At 39.2% G+C, this 18515-nt stretch overlaps 1 protein-coding gene across 1 annotated transcript in view; it reads left to right on the forward strand.

Annotated features, from left to right (window-relative positions):
* The window catches only part of Adam10 (ADAM metallopeptidase domain 10), a 111209-nt gene that overhangs the window by 80856 nt on the left and 11838 nt on the right, over positions 1-18515 (forward strand). The window contains exons 9-14 of the mRNA XM_029481350.2: positions 5276-5439; positions 12680-12863; positions 15425-15575; positions 16335-16518; positions 17261-17369; positions 18245-18465. Coding sequence (XP_029337210.1) covers positions 5276-5439; positions 12680-12863; positions 15425-15575; positions 16335-16518; positions 17261-17369; positions 18245-18465 — 1013 coding nt within the window. The remainder of the gene's footprint in view (positions 1-5275; positions 5440-12679; positions 12864-15424; positions 15576-16334; positions 16519-17260; positions 17370-18244; positions 18466-18515) is intronic.

Consider the following 18515-nt stretch of genomic DNA (forward strand, 5'->3'; position numbering starts at 1 on the left):
GAGAAGGTGGACACGGGAACTCTGTTGCACCTCAGCATTATCATGTAGAGTAATTGTTAAAGCTCTGTGGGAATAGTAGTGGCTCTAAGAGCTTGGAGCTCTTACCTGCTTTTTTAATACGTTCCACTAAATTACTTTGCATCAGATAATTTGTGTTATAATTTCTTTTCTCTCCTTGCTTTGAGACTCCATCTTTCTGCTTGTAAGTCTTAATTATGTTTGCTATTATCTTGTTCTTTTTAGATAACACTTCATAGCTAATTTATTGAGTTTATAGTCTTTAATATTTCTTAATCTTTCATTTTTATTTGGTTTAATTAATCTTTGTTAATTCTCATCTTGTTGTATAATTTGCCCTAAATTTAATTCATTAAATTCTGAAGTTATCTCACTATTCTAAAATATGATAGTCGAGATTTTTGTTATGTTATGGTTAATTATCACAGAATATGTATGTAGATTATTAGTAGTAGTCCTTTTTGCTGACCCAGTTGATGCAGGGAAATCAATGAGGGTTACTTACACTTAATAGTAAGTTTCTAGTCTTTATGTCTTGCTATTTTTCGAATAATCTCCTTTACTTTTGTGTTAGAATGAGGACACCATGCGTCCTGGCTTCTTCTTTGTGTGAATACATGTATCCTAGAGCAACTCTGTCCCTTCCTTTTTAGTACTTGCCTGTAGTTGAGGTTTTTTTTTTTAGGTGTCTGTCTTAGTCAGGGTTTCTATTCCTGCACAAACATCATGACCAAGAAGCAAGTTGGGGAGGAAAGGGTTTATTCAGCTTACACTTCCATGCTGCTGTTCATCACCAAAGGAAGTCAGGACTGGAACTCAAGCAGGTCAGAAAGCAGGAGCTGATGCAGAGGCCATGGAGGGATGTTCTTTACTGGCTTGCCTCCCCTGGCTTGCTCAGCCTACTCTCTTATAGAACCCAAGACTACCAGCCCAGGGATGGTCCCACCCACAAGGGGCCTTTCCCCCTTGATCACTAATTGAGAAAATGCCTTACAGTTGGATCTCATGGAGGCATTTCCTCAACTGAAGCTCCTTTCTCTGTGATAACTCCAGCTGTGTCAAGTTGACACAAAAATAGCCAGTACAATTGACCCCTTGTCAACTTGACACACAAACACATCACTAGTAAGCCTCAACCCTTACATTCTTATTCATCCCCAAGATCTAAATAACTTTAAAAGTCCCACAGTCTTTACATATTCTTAAAATTTCAATCCTTTTAAAATCCAAAGTCTTTTTACAATTAAAAGTCTCTTAACTGTGGGCTCCACTAAAACAGTTTCTTCCATCAAGAGGGAAAATATCAGGGCACAGTCACAATCAAAGCAAAAATCAATCTCCAACTGTCCAACATCTGGGATCCAACTCACGATCTTCTGGGCTCCTCCAAGGGCTTGGGTCACTTCTCCAGCCATGCCCTTTGTAGCACACACGTCGTCCTCTGGGCTCCAGATGCCTGTACTCCACTGCTGCTGCTGCTCTTGGTGGTCATCTCATGGTACTGGCATCTCCAAAACACTGCATGACCCCTTCAGTCCTGGGCCCCCAACTGCAACTGAGGCTGCACCTTCACCAATGGCCTTCCATGGCCTCTCACAGTGCTTAGCCTCAGCTGTTCTGCATGACCCCTTCATGCCTTCAAAACCAGTACCACCTGGGTGACCCTTACACATTACCAAGTCCCGCTGCAGAAGGAGTACAACCTTGCCTATCTCTGGAACACAGCCTCTTTGTGCTTTCAGAAAACACTTCCCAGAAGATGTTACCTTAACGATGCTGGTCTCTTCTTAATCACCGCTAATTTCTTAGCTCCAGCTAACCAGCATCAATAGTCCCAGTAATGCAAAGTTTTTGCTTTAGTAGTTCTGGTATCTTGTTAATCACAGCTGATTCTTCAGCCCCAGCTAACCAGAACTACAAAATCTTCACAATAAAAACAGCAATGGTCCTGAAGAGAGTCTTTAATTTTCCCCCTGAAATTTCACAAACCAGGCCTCCATCTTCTGCACTGTTCTCAACATTATCTTCCAAGCTCCTACACAACATCTGACAGAGCTCTTAACAACGAATGGATCTTCAAGCCCAAAGTTCCAAAGTCCTTCCACAGTCCTCCCCAAAACATGGTCAGGTTGTCACAGGAATACCCCACTTCTGGTACCAATTTGTCTTAGTCAGGGTTTCTATTCCTGCACAAACATCATGACCAAGAAGCAAGTTGGGGAGGAAAGGGTTTATTCAGCTTACACTTCCATGCTGCTGTTCATCACCAAAGGAAGTCAGGACTGGAACTCAAGCAGGTCAGAAAGCAGGAGCTGATGCAGAGGCCATGGAGGGATGTTCTTTACTGGCTTGCCTCCCCTGGCTTGCTCAGCCTACTCTCTTATAGAACCCAAGACTACCAGCCCAGGGATGGTCCCACCCACAAGGGGCCTTTCCCCCTTGATCACTAATTGAGAAAATGCCTTACAGTTGGATCTCATGGAGGCATTTCCTCAACTGAAGCTCCTTTCTCTGTGATAACTCCAGCTGTGTCAAGTTGACACAAAAATAGCCAGTACAGTGTCTTTGATCAAGAAAACAGTATCTACCTGTTGAGCTGAGTTTACCTGGAGATTTCTACTTAAAATTATGCTATGCCTACAGTGGAGCCATCAGAAAAGAGTCTGGTTCCCATACAAAGATTTACAGGGGGTGTGGCTCAGTGGTAGAGCACAGGCTTAGCATGTACAAGGCCTAGGGTTTGATCAGCACCAGGGGAGAAAGTCAAAACAAAACTTGGGAAAACTATACAGTTTTTCTCAGTGCTAAACAGATAACCTGTTGCCATTTTGATTGTTGCCATTTTATAGCAAAGCAAATTTTACTTTGCATCAGAGGGCCCACTATATACAGGCTGAGCTTAGATTTGTGTTAAGCTTAGGACTTGGTTGTTGCAGGTTCCCAGGCATTGGTTCTAAGAGAGCCATCACCTTCCTTCAGTTTCATTTCACTTGCTGAACCTCTTTACCATGCTTCTGCAATGGAGTTCTCTGGCTTGTTCAGATATGTCCTGACCTGTATTAACTGGTCTCGGTGTTAGTCAGTTTAGTGAACATAGCCGAGGTTTGCTCAGATTACTGTCACTCTTCTCATTTACTCACAAGGTTAGTTTCTCTGTGATAACTGCAGTAAAAGCTTACATACTGTAAAATAGTTCCTGAGCTTGAGTTACAGTCAGCTTAGTGAGACATTCTGTCACTGATTTTCTGGTATATCAAAACTAGTTGCAGTATTTAAAACCGTATTTATAAAATAGAATTTAGTAAGTTTTCTGTGTGACTTGAGTTGCTCCATTTTATGCTATTCATCTGTAGTTATAGTGAACTCAGCACTGAGGAGCTATTTAGGGGGTTAAGCAATACACATAACACAGAGATGATGTTTAAGAAGAGTATTCTCAACCCAATATATGATCTTGCTAAGTTAGCTAGACTTAATACATCAATATGTCAGAACTTTTTAATGTGCCTATTTAATCTTTTTTCTTTTTAACTGTTAAGATGTGCATTGGAGTCTTCTGTGCCTAGATCAAATTTGACAGGACTTATCTTGGGTCAGTTTCATATGACAAGTCTTTACTGAGGCAGGATATTAATTTACTACTTGCTTAAAGCTAACATGTGGTTGTGTAATTGTTACAGAGTACTTACTCATAGACTTAATTTTTTAGTTCCTAGAGTGATGTAACCTTCAGAAAAAGAACAGAAAAAAATATTCATAAATCAATATCTATTTTCTCTATTGTTTTCTGTTCAGGAAAGGGTGTGTATAGAGACCACATGAAGGCTTGTGGGCTAATTCTGCTCTTGGCTTAGTATTCATTTTCCTTTTTCACAAAGTTCATCATGATTTCATCTTGCTAAATCATAAAATTAATTAAAAGAATTGGGAGACTAAAATCAGGAAGATGGCAAATGCAGGGAACTGAGCATAGGCAGACCCTATCAAATACAAGACAAACACAGCAGAGTTCATTCCTATCAGTGTAGGGATTGACGAGCTACTTGAGTTGGTTTTCTTATTTGTCCCTTATTAATTTTGTGTAACTGCCGTTGGCTATGAAGTGTTGTCATTTTGATCTTGAACTCCAAAGTTCTTTTAATAAAAAGACAAACTATAGAATGCTTACTATGCTTACTTTAAGTAATTCCCTTTCCTTTCCTTTCCTTTCCTTTCCTTTCCTTTCCTTTCCTTTCCTTTCCTTTCCTTTCCTTTCCTTTCCTTTCTTCCTCCTCCTCCTCCTCCTCCTTCTTCTTCTTCTTCTTCTTTCTCTCTCTCTCTCTCTCTCTCTCTCTCTCTCTCTCTCTCTCTCTCTTTCTCTTACAGTCTAGTCTTTATCCCTTTCCCAGTCTGCCCTTTGACTGTTCTTCATCCCATACCTCCTCCTCCAAGAGGATATCCTCACCCCCCACTCCCACCTCACCAGACTTCCCCACTCCCTGAGGCCTCATTAATTTCTTTTAAAATTTGAAAATTATTTCAGGGCACATCAAAACCACAGTTCAGTTGTTTAGTTTTGTTTTCAGTTCCACAGCTGCTGCAGAGTTGTGTGAATAGTGCAGTGAACGCCTGGCCGACCACATATCCATATTCTTCCATATTTGCTTTCCTGCCCCTTTTTTCTTCCTACCTTCTCTCCACCCTTCTTTTTCCATGTCCTTATTCCTTAAATCCATGTCACTCGGTGTCTTGCTGACAAATGCATGATAGAGTGCATCACAGAACTATGAGCACATGCTGAATGCCCCTCACTCTTTGTACAAGTTTCTTTTAGAGAATGTAAACTATTGAGGATATTTTAATGTATATTTATTTTTTAAATTTTCCCTTTAAAAGGTGAAGGGATATAAGCTTTGGTTCAGTGTAAATGTGAACTCACTCAAATTTAAAGGAAATAAAAATGTTTTGCTATGTTAATGGCAGGAAAAAATAACTTTTTGATGCTGAAAAATATGTAAGGATTGTTTACTAAATCCTGGGATTTTTTTTTTTTTTGCAGGGACCATTAATATTTTATTTTTAATGATTTTTAAAATCTTGGACTAATTGGAGTATTTGAATAAGTTTAATATGTAAATTTAGTCATTGTATTTTAAATCAAAAAATATAAATGTTTTAGCTCCATGTAATGATTTTAATTACTGTTTACCTATTTTTTTTATAGGGGAATAGATAACTAATTTAGTCTTTTTTATTATTATTTTAAAATCTGAATTAGGAAGCTCTGGGGGAATATGTGAGAAAAGCAAGTTGTATTCAGATGGCAAGAAGAAGTCATTGAACACAGGCATCATTACTGTTCAGAACTATGGCTCCCATGTGCCTCCCAAAGTCTCTCATATTACGTTTGCTCATGAAGTTGGACATAACTTTGGATCTCCAGTGAGTACTGCCTAATTATTAAAAGTTTAAAAAGCAGTTAGCTTGACTTTTATCTTCAGTGATATTTTGTAGTACAGTAATGTACATATGAATGTTAGTGTTAATATGCCAGTACATAGTGATGTAATTGACCATACTGCAAGTAAGAAGAGTTCTGTGAAAGCCAGGATTTTATTTAGCTTCTTTGTGGGAGGGTAGTTTAATCTCATGCAGCCTAGACAGTCTTGAGTTCCTAACCCTCCTGTCCCTGCTTCCCAAGTTCTAAGTGAATATCTGTATGCTCCAACCATGTCTGGCTTGTTTATGCAGGTGATCTGTCTATATTTGCTGGCTTAGAGACAGTCACCATCACATAGTACACTCAAATATATTTTGAATGAGTCTCCTTTTAGTAATTTCGTAAATTGTGTGATGGCTTTTTGGCTTTTGTTTCTATTAAAACAATATTGTGATTTACTTGAATATATTTCTCTACTGTATAAATAGATTGATATTTTATACTTTTTTATAATAGGTTTCTGACACAAAGAAGAAAAAATAGCATAGCAGGCCATGTTCTCATCATCTAGAACAGGAGTGGCAAGCGCTTCCCGAAGGGCCCACGTGAACATTTCTTTTAGGCTTTGGGGGCTAGCATTTGTCTTATGCTCCATGTTCTTTATTTTTCAGTTCTTTACATCTTCAAGTAGGGAAAGCTATTCTTAGCTTAGGCTTGTAATAGCAGCTCACGTGTAATGTAGGTTCATTTGCTGACCCCTGAGTCAGTTGGTAATTATCAAGGTTTTTACATTGTTTGCTTTTTGTGTTCCTTTCTTTTTCTTTGTTAAGATGTTTAAATTTATTTACATGCTTTAGAAAAAGGCTTCATATGTAACCACAATGTGATTATTACACTTATAGCAGCTGTCTTTGGTATTCTGCGATACTTAGGTCCATTCTGATGATTTTACAGTGTTTTAAATAAACATCAATTCAACCCAGAAATAGGAAATAGTAAAAGATTTTCTCTGCTTTTGGTGGAGCTTATCAAGTATGTGTTTGGGAAAATTCTACTTGAAAATTGTGTAAATTCATTTTACTTGAATGTTATCATTTGTAAACATGGAGGTTATTATTTTAAGGATAATTTGTTGGTGTTGAGAGTATTGGTCAGTATAGAGTACATATGCAGCATACATGAGGCCTAGGGTTTAATCTCTAGTACCAAAATAAATAAACTAATAAAAACATTCATGAGTTTGTAGTTTAAAATCTTAAAAGGCACTTCCAAATTTTCCAGGTTTTTAAAATGTATCACCTCAGACTTTCCTTGTCTAAGTCTCCATCAGAAACTGAGAGGTTGTTTTCAAAGGAGTTCTTAAAGTACCAGAGATGAGCAGAGGGCTGATGCTGATGGTTAAGTTGCAATTTCAAGTGCAAGGAGACACACCTTCTTCACAAGCACCATACCCTTCTAGTTCCTTTTCTCTGCCCTAGGGTCTGGCTTGTTTGTTTGTATATTTATTTATTAATTATTTGCTTTTGGAGAGTATGTAGACTTGGCGACTGGGCTGTTCTAGAATTCTCTATGTAGATCAGGCCTACTCATGGCAATCCAACTGTTTCAACTTTCTGAATGCTGAAGTTAAAGGCATGTACCACCATACCTGGTTTGTTTGTTAGCAGTCAGAAGCCAAGGTTGGCTCTTCCTCCATTGCACTCCCTCCATTGTTTCATAGTCTTCTTTTAAGGCAGGACAGCTCACTGAACCTGGAACCCACCTTTTTTAGCTAGTCTGACTGGTTGGCCTGTAAATCCCTGAGATTTGTCTAAAGGCCAGCATACTACCTAGTTCACCTTTGATGTGGATTCTAGGGAATCTAAACTCACATCTGCAGACTTGGGTGGCAAGCACTTTAACTTGCTGAGCCACTTCTCCCCAGTCCCCTCACACTCATCTTAATCTTTATCTCACTGCCAACAATTGCATTTAGTAAATTAGTATTATTGTATATTTTATATATTGCTTAATAAGTAATTTGGTTCTCATTCCTTGTCAACTTTGTTAACCTTTTCCTTTCCTACTGGACTACTTTTAATGACCTTACTATGCTTAACCACACTCTTTCTTTGCATATGCTGTTAATTCTACATGGTAGATCCTGAATAAGTATTTATTGAGTGATTTATGGTAAGATGAACTGGAGCCATAAACTCACAAACCTGTCCACTTTGACATCTCTCTCTGAAATCTTTCTCCCTGCTTTCCTCTTGCTGTGTCTCTGTGCTACATGATACTTTCTCCAAGTGGCTTGCATTATTCTTATATTCATTTTTCTTTATGTGAGTGCACTGTAGCTGTCTTCAGACACACCAGAAGAGGGCATCAGATCCCATTGCAGATGGTTCTGAGCCACCATGTGGTCGTTGGGAATTGAACTCAGGACCTCTGGGAAGAGCACTCAGTGTTCTTAACGACTAAGCCATCTCTCCCGCCCTTATATTCACTTTACTTATCCCAAATATTTGTTGAACATTCTCTCCAAAAAAAAAAAAAAAGCCACACCCACTCCAACAAGGCTACGCCTAATAGTGCCATTCCCTATGGGCCTATTGAAGGACATTTTCTTTCAAACCACTACATTCCACACCCTGGCCCTATAATTTTGTAGCCATATCATAATGCAGAAATGAATTAAGTCCAACTTCCAAAGTGCCCATAGTTTATTATAGTATCAGCACTTTTTAAAACTTCAAACTGTCTTCTGAGACTCATGCAGTCTAACTGTAACCTCTGTAAAACCAAAATGAAAATGCAGATCCTAGGCTTCCAACACACAGTGGCACAGGATCTATATTGCCATTCTAAACTGGAGGAAAGAGAGCATAGTAAGGAAATACTGGACCAAAGCAAGATGAAAACCCAGCTGGGAAAACTCCAGACTTTGTCTCCATGTCTGATGTCAAAGCATTCTTCAGAACTCCAACTCCTTTCATCTTTGTTGACTGCAACACACTTCTTGTTCTTGGGCTGGTTCCATTCCCTGTTAGCAGTTTACCGTGGCAGGTATCCCACAGCTCTGGTATCTCTAACATTTTGGGCTCTCCAAAGCAATCCAGGCTTCACCTTTACAGCTTCACACAATGGCTTCTCTGGGCTTCCATGCAGGAACACCCCTGACACACACCTGGCCTTAGTGGCTTTTCTTAGTTGCAGAGGGAGATTCTGTAATCCCTGTAATCTATCCTTGACTCCAAAGCTGCCAAGTTCTGGTGCTTGCTGGGGCTGGAAGATGTCGTGTGCCCCCCCACCCCCCCACCCCCACCCCCCCGTTCAATTACATCTTATTAATTTACTGTTTTCGATAGTTTCCTTCATTGTCTAAGTTTGGCTGCCCTGGCTCTATTGACCAGGCTGGCCTTAAACTCAGGGATCCGCTAGCTTCTGCTTCTGAAGTGCTGGGATTGAAGGTGTGGACCCCTAATCTGGCTCTGAGCTTTTCTTTAATTTCTTTTCATAAATTGGTCTCAGCTGGGTGAAATCTTGCCCTGAGCTCTCCTCCTTTTATCCATTTAACATCATGCTTCTCTTTAATATGTTTCTCTCCTTAAACACAGGATTTAGCTCCATTTCTACTCCCCGTGCCCCTTTTCTCCTTGATCTATTTGTTTTGTATTTTCCCTTGTTCAGTTTGCTCCTTTTAATTATACATCTTCATATGAGTCTTTTCATTATACATTTCCTTATGAGTGAACACTAACAACCACAAGACAGAGTCAGTACTAGGCTGTTCTGAGATTTCAATCTCTGCCAATGCAATTAATCCAAAACTTCACTGTAGCCTCAAGCAAACTTTTCAGACAAGGGCAGAAAATAGCAACAATGTTAGCCAAAATATCATAAGAATAGTGACTAGGCCACATATTAAAATTCTTCTCCTCTGAAACGTCTTGAGCCAGGCCACCACAGTTCAAATCACCCTTAGCACCACTGTCTTTCATCTTCCTACTAGACTGGTTCATTAAGCCCCACTTAAAACATTCATTCAACTGCTTTTCTAATCCAAAGTCTCAAAGTCTACATTCCTCCAAACAGAAGCATGGTCAGGCCTATCAGTAATGTTCCAGTACTAACTTCTGTCTTAGGGTTTTATTGATGTGAAGAGACACCATGACCATGGAAATTCTTATAAAGGAAAATATTTACTTGGGGCTGGCTTACTGTTTCAGAGATTAAATTCATTATCATGGTGGGACACATGGCAGCATGCAGGCAGACATGCTGGAGAAGGAGCTGAGAGTTCTATACCTTGATCCACAGGCAGTGAACTGGCTTGAGCTTGGAGACCTCAAAGCCCAACACCTGCGGACATACCTACTCTAACAAAGCTATACCTCCTAATATTGCCACTTCGTATGGGCTTATGAGGGCCATTTCTTTCAAACCTCGACAGGTTTCATCATTTATGGCCTTTTCATAATTCTTGTCAAAGTATATATGCTGTGTCATTTCTCACCTCTCAAATCTGATGAATCTCCTGCTCTTACCTTAAAATCTTTTTTTTAAAGTATTATTTTTATATGTATGGGTGTTTTGTCTGTATATATGTCTGGGTACAACATGGATGTCTCAATCCTTAGAGTAAAAGGTGTCAGAACCCTTGGGACTGGAATTTACAGATTGTGAGCTCAGTGTGGGTACTGGGAACTAGCACAGATCTTCTCAAAGAAGCAGCACATGCCTTTGACTGATACCATGGAATATTCTTCAGCCATTGAAAAACAGGCTGTTCAGTGCTTCTTATACTGGTAAGCTGAGATACAGATAATTATATATACCAGATCCCAAAGTTTATATTAAGATGTGATACAGCCAATTATAGTCATAGGAAATACAACAAAATGTCAATAGTTGTGGGCTGTAGATTATAATTTATTTTTTCATATGTTCTTAAATCTTTTTCTTATTTTTCTGTGAATATTTTTCCCTTCTTTCTCTCTTTGTTGCCTTCTTCTTTCTGTTTCTTCTCTTTTCTTTGATAGGTTCTCACTGGATAGCCTAGGCTGACCTCAAACTTGTGATCTCTGTCTCAGCCTCTTTAATGCTGGGATTGCAGTCTGTTCCACCAAATGTATCTTACATTATGAACTTAGAAAGTAGTTTTTCTTACTTTCTTATTTAAGTAGAGTTGTAGTATACTCATGAAACCTGAGTCCTTTTTGACATCCAGTCAGGATAGTCCATTGTGTGTATGTGTGTCGGAGGTGGGTTTTTTTTTTTTTATTCCTTTCTTTGCCAGTTTTGTTCCTGTATCTGCTGTAGCAAATAGTAAGCATTCTTTGTTTACAGTCCATTCTTCCTTTTATGGCTGTTGGTGAGATCTGTTACACCATTCCTGAATGATTAAGACTAGGCAGGTAGGTCACAATTAGCTATTTTTAAGAATGTAACTCCTTGCCAAGTTTGGGACAATGTTTATTCTGTCTGTATAAGTTTGTATATTTTAGCACTTCCATGTATAACAAGCTACTCTAATATTCAATGCCTTCTAACATAGCTACTGTTTCTTTGATCACATTAACAGCCATTCAGTATTGGAACTTTTCTTTCTGTTTCTCAATTTGAATGATGAGATTGTTGCTAGTACCATACATACTTAATAAAAAACCAAATTGTAAGGAGCAGAAGCATAAAGCAAGGTAATGTACAGAGCAAGTAGTTTCCCGAGGCTGAATCTAGGCCCAGGAGAAAAGCAGGGCAGTGTCAGGAAGAGTAGGATGTGAGATGACATCTGATGAGGAAATGTAAAGTCAGAGTGACTTGGTATTATGTTTGTTCGTAAAGAGTTAGGTTATTGGTTATTCAAACTAAGATCAAGTTAAATACAACTGCCGTTCTAATGTCCAACATTTTTGCCCTTTACAGTAATGAATACCTTAATTACTTGAGGACATTTTGAGGTCTCCTTCAGGTGTGTGTTGTGTGTGTATTGAGGGTATTTTGTGTGTGGTACATGCACCTGAGTATTCACCTTTGTATGTAGACACACAGATATCAGAGAAGGATATTGAATGTCTTCTTCTTACTTACTCTTGGGACAATTGGCCTTGAGTAGTGCTCTCTGAACCAGAAGCTTTGAGCTAGGCTAGTCATCTAATGAGCTCTTGGTATCTGTCTCTGAATTCTAGTGATGAGGTTGTTGCAAAAAAAAAAAAAAAAAAAAAAAAAACCAAAAAAAAAACACAGTCATGTCTGGCTTTAAATTTTTTTCTTAAAATTGTTATTATATTTTGTGTGTGTGTGTGTGTTCATTTGTATGCCACAGCCTGTGAGTGGAGGTCAGAGGACAACTACTTGCATTTGGGTTCTGGGGATCAAATTGAAGTTGTCAAGCTTGGTGACAAGTATCTTTTACCACTAAGCCATCTTTCTGGTCCTGGGCCTGGATTTAGGTGGGTCCTGGAGTTTTGAACAGAGGTCCTCTTGCATGTACATCAAGTGTTCTTCCCCATGAAGCCATCTAACAAACCCTGGCTTTGTTGTTTTAGTGCATATGTGCAAGGAAAGCAGGTGTTTCCTTAGCCCAGCTTTGAAAGTGTTAGGAAGATTCAGGGAGCTCTTGCTTTGGTCTTTCTTATGCCTCTGATACCTGGATAAATTACCAGAATCCAAACCACTTCTGTGCAGGGGCTCATATACAGAACTCTGTCTCCTGTAAAGTAATGTTTTGGTCCCATGCCTTGGGCTTTCTTAATCTTATTTTAAAGTAAAACTTGTGTTTGACTCCAATCAGCATTTTGCTTGGCTGTCTTTTGTGCCAACTCACAAGGAAGTGTCACTGCCTTGAGTTCTTACTCTGCCTTCCTCAGCACTGGTCTTGGGTTTCATTTTCACTTCTGCCTTCCTGAACCAGTTTGAACATGTACCTTACCATGCATTTTAATGAATGTGAATCCATATTATTACTGCCACCTATAAAAGCTTCTTTTTAGTAATCTTTATGACAATGTATGCTCAGTTCTAGTCCCTAATTACAAAGCTCTAAGATAGTTTATGTTAAGACTTTCAGTTTCCTCTGTGCTGCAACAGTGGCCCCGATAGAGCAAGTGTTTATCCTAACTCTGATCCTAGACAGTTGTTAGATTCTTCTTCAAGGAAAGTATGTGACTTCCACTATTCTTCTGATGAGAAAGTTACACATAAGCAGGTGACTGGGAAATTTTACTTCCGACTAATGTAACACCATATTCTGTTTGGCAGCATGATTCTGGAACAGAGTGTACTCCAGGAGAGTCTAAGAACTTAGGACAAAAAGAAAATGGCAATTACATCATGTATGCAAGAGCAACATCTGGGGACAAACTTAACAACAACAAATTTTCACTCTGCAGCATTAGAAACATAAGCCAAGTGCTTGAGAAGAAGAGGAACAACTGTTTTGTTGGTATGTATATTTTCCAATATTTTAATTAACTTTTTCTTCTACATTTGTGCATGTGCACACAAGCCACAGCAGGTATGTGGAGGTCAGAGGACAATTTGATGGAGTCAGTTCTCCCCTTTCACCATGTGGTTCTGACAACTGAACGCAGCTTGTCAAGCTTGGTGGTAAGCACCTTTCCCCTGAGTCATCTTCCCAACCCAAAATATTTACAGTCAAAAAATATGTAAGAGGCCACTCAGCTCCCGCTTGTGTTTTCCAGTTAACACTTTGAAAAAAGTATTTGCTTTATCAAATACTTAGGAGTTCATTTGCCCCTTTGAAAGTATCAGATAGCAGAGTGTTTTACTTCTAAACACTTTTAGCTTATATCTCATTAGCTAGAGTTCAATCTTGTTTGAGGTTCTTTTCTCTTCCCTCCCCCTTCTCTCCCTTCCTTCCTTTCTTTAATAGGTGAACTGCACAGTTATAAATGTGTGTGTGTATATATATAATTTCATTCATAATACATACAATGCCTTGCTGCATGTGTGACATTTCACTTACTGTACAATGAGCAATACCCCACACCTCTATCCTCCCTTTCTGCACTGTCTCCTCTTGTTAGTTTCCTTGTTTCTTAGATAGTTTTGCTTCTGCTTTCATGTCATATATCTGTACATGGTTTTATGGATCTGTATAAACCCTATAAACAAGAAGACAGCATGATACTTGTCTTTGTGACATTGGCTTGATTCATTTAAGGTGATTATCTCCAGTTGCATCTCTTTTCCTGCAGACAACAAATAATTTCATTCCTCATGTCTAAAACCAACTCCATCATGTATCTACTGCATGGGTGTGGTGCTGCACACCTTTAATCCTAAGAGTTGGGAGGCAGAGGCAGGTGGAAGGTTCTGATGTCAAGGCCAGCCTGGTCTATATAGCAGGCTCCAGGCCAGCCAGGGCCTACAGTTTTTTAATTACAGGTTTTTTGGGGGGGATAATTGTGGATTTGCACACAGTTACAGCAGTAGTAGGTAAAATATCTAATAAAATATCTAATAAAAAAAGAAAAGTTGAAGAAAAAAAGAAAGTTGAAGAAATATATTGAAATTATTCACCAATATTTAGGCCAGACTTTCTAACTCTAATTATCTAAGATCTGTCCTTGTTAGGCTGCTTGGGACTTCAGGGAGTATATTAATAATTCATACCTATTTCTTAAGGTGCTTGGTCTCGCAATAAGTAGAATAATATTCATTTAAAAGTTATTATTGACACTATTGTGATCACTTTTAAAAAATGAGTTATATTATAGGATAAAATTATCCAATATCCTTAACAAATAAATGATGTAAAAAATAAAAAACAAAGTGAACCTATTCTATAGTAAAATAACTTAAATGATAAATCACCTAAAGCAATTATGGTGGAAGGGGTGGGGTTAGGAGAACCTTTTTTGGAACTTGATTTGGTGACCAATTATTGAACATAGTTCAGGAAATTTGAACATGGATTTGTGTGGTAATTTCAAAATGCTACAGAATAAAAAGTGGTTGCAAGTAAGTAAGAGAAGAAAAGCATTCATGGGAGGTGTCTTGCTGTGAAAAGACACCGTGACCAAGGTGACTCTTACTAAAAACAGTACTTAACTGGAACTGGGTTACAGGTTCAGAGGTTCAGTCCAAGGCAGGAGCATGGCAGCATCCAGGAAGGCATGGTGCAGGAGGAGCTGAGGGTTCCACATCTTCATCTAAAAGGCCACTAGGAGAAAAACTGGCTTTTAGTCAGCTAGAATGAGGGTCTTAAAGCCCATGCCCACAGTGACACACTTCTTCCAACAAGGCCACACCCACTCCAACAAGGCCACACCCACTCCAACAAGGCCACACCTCCAAACAGTGCCACTCATATTCAGACCACCACAGGAGGTCATTGTGCTAATTTTCTTACTACTTTTATGTATGTTTGAAAACTTCTGTAACAAGCTTTCCTCTTTTCTCCTGGTTGAGAAACACTAACTTCGTTTGCATACATATGATACGCATATGTAGTCAGCAAAGCTCAACTGTAATGTGGCCTAAACAGCAAGTGATTAGTTCTATAAAGAACATAGGTGAGGCCAGTCTTCTCAGGATGGAGAAACAGTGTGGTCTGCTGAGGCTGCAATTGCTGTTTGTAGCACTGCCCATACTAAACGACAGCTCTCCTGATTTTCAGATTCTGTTTTTTGCCTTACTTACTCATCAAAATTTCCTTTTTCTTTTTGGTAAAACACTAAAGAGTTTGTCAATTTCATTTATTTGTGTGTGTGTGTGGTGTTTTGCCTGCATGCATGTCTGCATTATATGTAAGCTTGATTCCCACAGATGCTGGAAGATGGTGCCAGATCCCCTGGATCTTGAATTATAGACAGTTGTAAGCTGCCCTGTGGGTGCTGGGAACTGAAATCAGGTCCTCAGGAAGGGCAATAAGTGCACTCAGATAAACTGTCAAGCCGCCTCTTCAGCCTTGAGCTTGGGAATTTTGAAGAAAATTAATGTGTGCATACAGCGATCACCGTGTCCTGTGACTTTCCTCAGAATCTGGCCAGCCTATCTGTGGAAATGGGATGGTGGAACAAGGGGAAGAGTGTGACTGTGGCTACAGTGACCAGTGCAAAGATGATTGCTGCTTCGATGCCAACCAGCCAGAGGGGAAGAAATGCAAGCTGAAGCCTGGGAAGCAGTGCAGGTACCTACCTTGCCAACCCGTGATGCCAACATCCCTGCAAGGTCACCCACAGCAGTTAGGACAGATGAAATGCTGATATCAAGAGAGCTGTATAGCCATGGAAGTTTGCCTTGCTTTGTTGTATTGTTATTTATTTGTTTATTTGGAATGACAGCATCCTGTTTTGACATTTGGAACAATTTATAATTTAGTGATTTGGCTATTGAAAAAGAGAATGTAAACATCAAATGCATGCTCCATCATCTAGTTCTTAACTGTGAAAACATGACTGTATTACTTTAAACTATTTAGGTGAAGCGGGGCATGTAGGCTTCTGTGACTTAGTACCATATCATTTCACTGTCAAATGCAGTCATGATTACAGGAAATAAACTACAGTTTACACAAACTTTTTAAATGGTTAGTCAGTGAATCCAAGTTCAATTTAGTACAGAGAGGTGTAAATTGATTAATGTGTTATGTAGCTGTGGGGGAAAACACTATAAAGTTTTCTAATCCTGAATTTACCTCACAAAAGGCAAATTAATAATACTGATTTTAGCATTTTTGACTGTGGAAACCATATACATAATCATCTTCTTAGACTTGTTAGACTGTCCAAAGAGAGTAGCTTGTTACTAGTAATAACTGAAGTTGTATTCCAGTAATGTACTTACCACTTAAGAGGTGAAGTTTATGATGTGAAAATATGGCTCATATCTAGGGGTATAATAAATAGCTAGTGATTTACTTTATCTGATTATTTAACACTTCTCCTAGTCCGAGTCAAGGACCCTGCTGTACAGCACAGTGTGCATTCAAGTCGAAGTCTGAAAAGTGCCGGGATGATTCTGACTGTGCAAAGGAAGGTATATGCAATGGCTTCACAGCCCTTTGCCCAGCGTCTGATCCCAAGCCCAACTTTACAGACTGTAACAGGCACACACAAGTGTGCATTAATGGGGTAAGCATGTGATTTAAGATGTTTTAAATTTTATTGAACATCCTTTTTCAGAATAATGGTTGCCACCCATCAGGTAACTATTCCGGGGCTCCCATTCAGTAAGATCCTATCTGTTCCCCACAAAACCTGGAATGTATGTGACACAATTGCCTGGTGGCATATAGTTAGCTCCTGACTCACCTTTCATCTTTGCAACTGTGTATCTTTGGTATGCACAAGAGTACAACTAGGCATGTGGTCTTATCTGCACTGCTTTTAAGTTGTATAAACTAATATTTCAGGAGTCTGAATAAAAGAACTCATCTGGTCATTTCCTCAGAGTGTGAAATCTTCTGAGCTCCCATGGCTAAATGTTACTTTGTTCTGCATGAGGAAAACTTACTTTTTCTCTGCTTATAGAGGAGCCATAGTAACCAACACAATGTGGAGCTGCCCCTTCCTCTACTTTTAAGTTTTTTGTTTTTTTTTCTTCATTGCTTTAAAAGTTGTACAGCTTTCTTTCATTTACTCTCAGTTCTATATATGTGGTATTAATGACATCTGATGTTGTTTTGTGGTGCTGGGGATCAGACCCAGGGCCTTGCGTATGCTGGCAAGTGCTTGCCATGGAGGCGCAAACCCACCCCTGTTGTTTGTAACTCCTATTTCCACTTTATTATTTGACATCAGAAGCATATACCTACCTAATACCATGAACAGTGTTGACTGCACAGAGATGAAATAAAATTTGCCTTTCTCCCAGCAATGTGCAGGTTCTATCTGTGAAAAGTATGACTTGGAGGAGTGCACCTGTGCCAGCTCTGATGGCAAAGATGATAAGGAATTATGCCATGTTTGCTGCATGAAGAAAAGTAAGGCTTTTCAATAACTCCTCCTAAAATCAACTTCCAAAAAAATTTTTTTCATCCTTTGAGAATGAGGTTTATTGGGAGAAAGGCCTTTGAGACCATGATGGAGCCTTGATGTGGGAGAGCATAAGAAAGGAACAGCAGTATGAAAAATAGCTTAGCAGAGCCTTAAAGAGAAAGAAGCTTCCCTCTAAAACCTGGAGAGAGGGGCTGGAGAGATGGCTCAGTGGTTAAGAGCACTGACTGCTCTTCCAAAGGTCCTGAGTTCAATTCCCAGCCACCACATGATGGCTCACAACCATCTGTAATGGGATCTGATGCTCTCTTCTGGTGTGTCTGAAGAGGGATACAGTGTACTCATAAAATAAATAAATATTTTTTAAAAACCTGGAGAGAAGCCTGTTACAGCTTACAGTGGGACACAGAGACAGACAGAGAGAGACAGAGAAAGACCTAGAAAGAGCTGCCATGACAGTGATGGCAGCAGTGGGATGGTATGGGGCAGAGAAGATCCTTGCCTTTCATTGTTATACTGATACAAAGTTTAGACAGATACTTTCCAGATAAATCAGTTCTTTTGAGAAAAATTTAAATGTAGCATTGCACTATGGTCTTTACAATGTTGCTAAGTAATACATTAGACCAGATCTTGCCAGCCTTAGATAATAATTTATATAAACATACCTCAATGGTTTTAAAGTCATTGCAGGCACCAAATCAATTGTTTATATTTTAACATTTAAGGTAAATGAGTAATGATGTTACTCTGACAAACAAGTATAGATCTGTGTAACATGGGAAATAGTAGTCTGTTTTTTTCTGAGACTGTCCTGCCAGGTATTGTGACCTCTGTTTATGTTTGGCACTTCTTTTTCCAGTGGCTCCGTCAACTTGTGCCAGTACAGGCTCTTTGCAGTGGAGCAAGCAGTTCAGTGGTCGGACCATCACCCTGCAGCCGGGCTCCCCATGTAATGACTTCAGAGGCTACTGTGATGTTTTCATGCGCTGCAGATTAGTAGATGCTGACGGCCCTCTAGCTAGGCTGAAAAAAGCCATTTTTAGTCCACAACTCTATGAAAACATTGCTGAGTGGATTGTGGTAAGTCTAGTCTTCATTCATAAAACCCTCAAAATGTTTGATCTTAATTT

This window comes from Mus caroli, unplaced genomic scaffold (assembly GCF_978045245.1).
Source record: "Mus caroli unplaced genomic scaffold, Mus_caroli_1 scaffold_11, whole genome shotgun sequence".
Taxonomy (NCBI): Eukaryota; Metazoa; Chordata; class Mammalia; order Rodentia; family Muridae; genus Mus; species Mus caroli.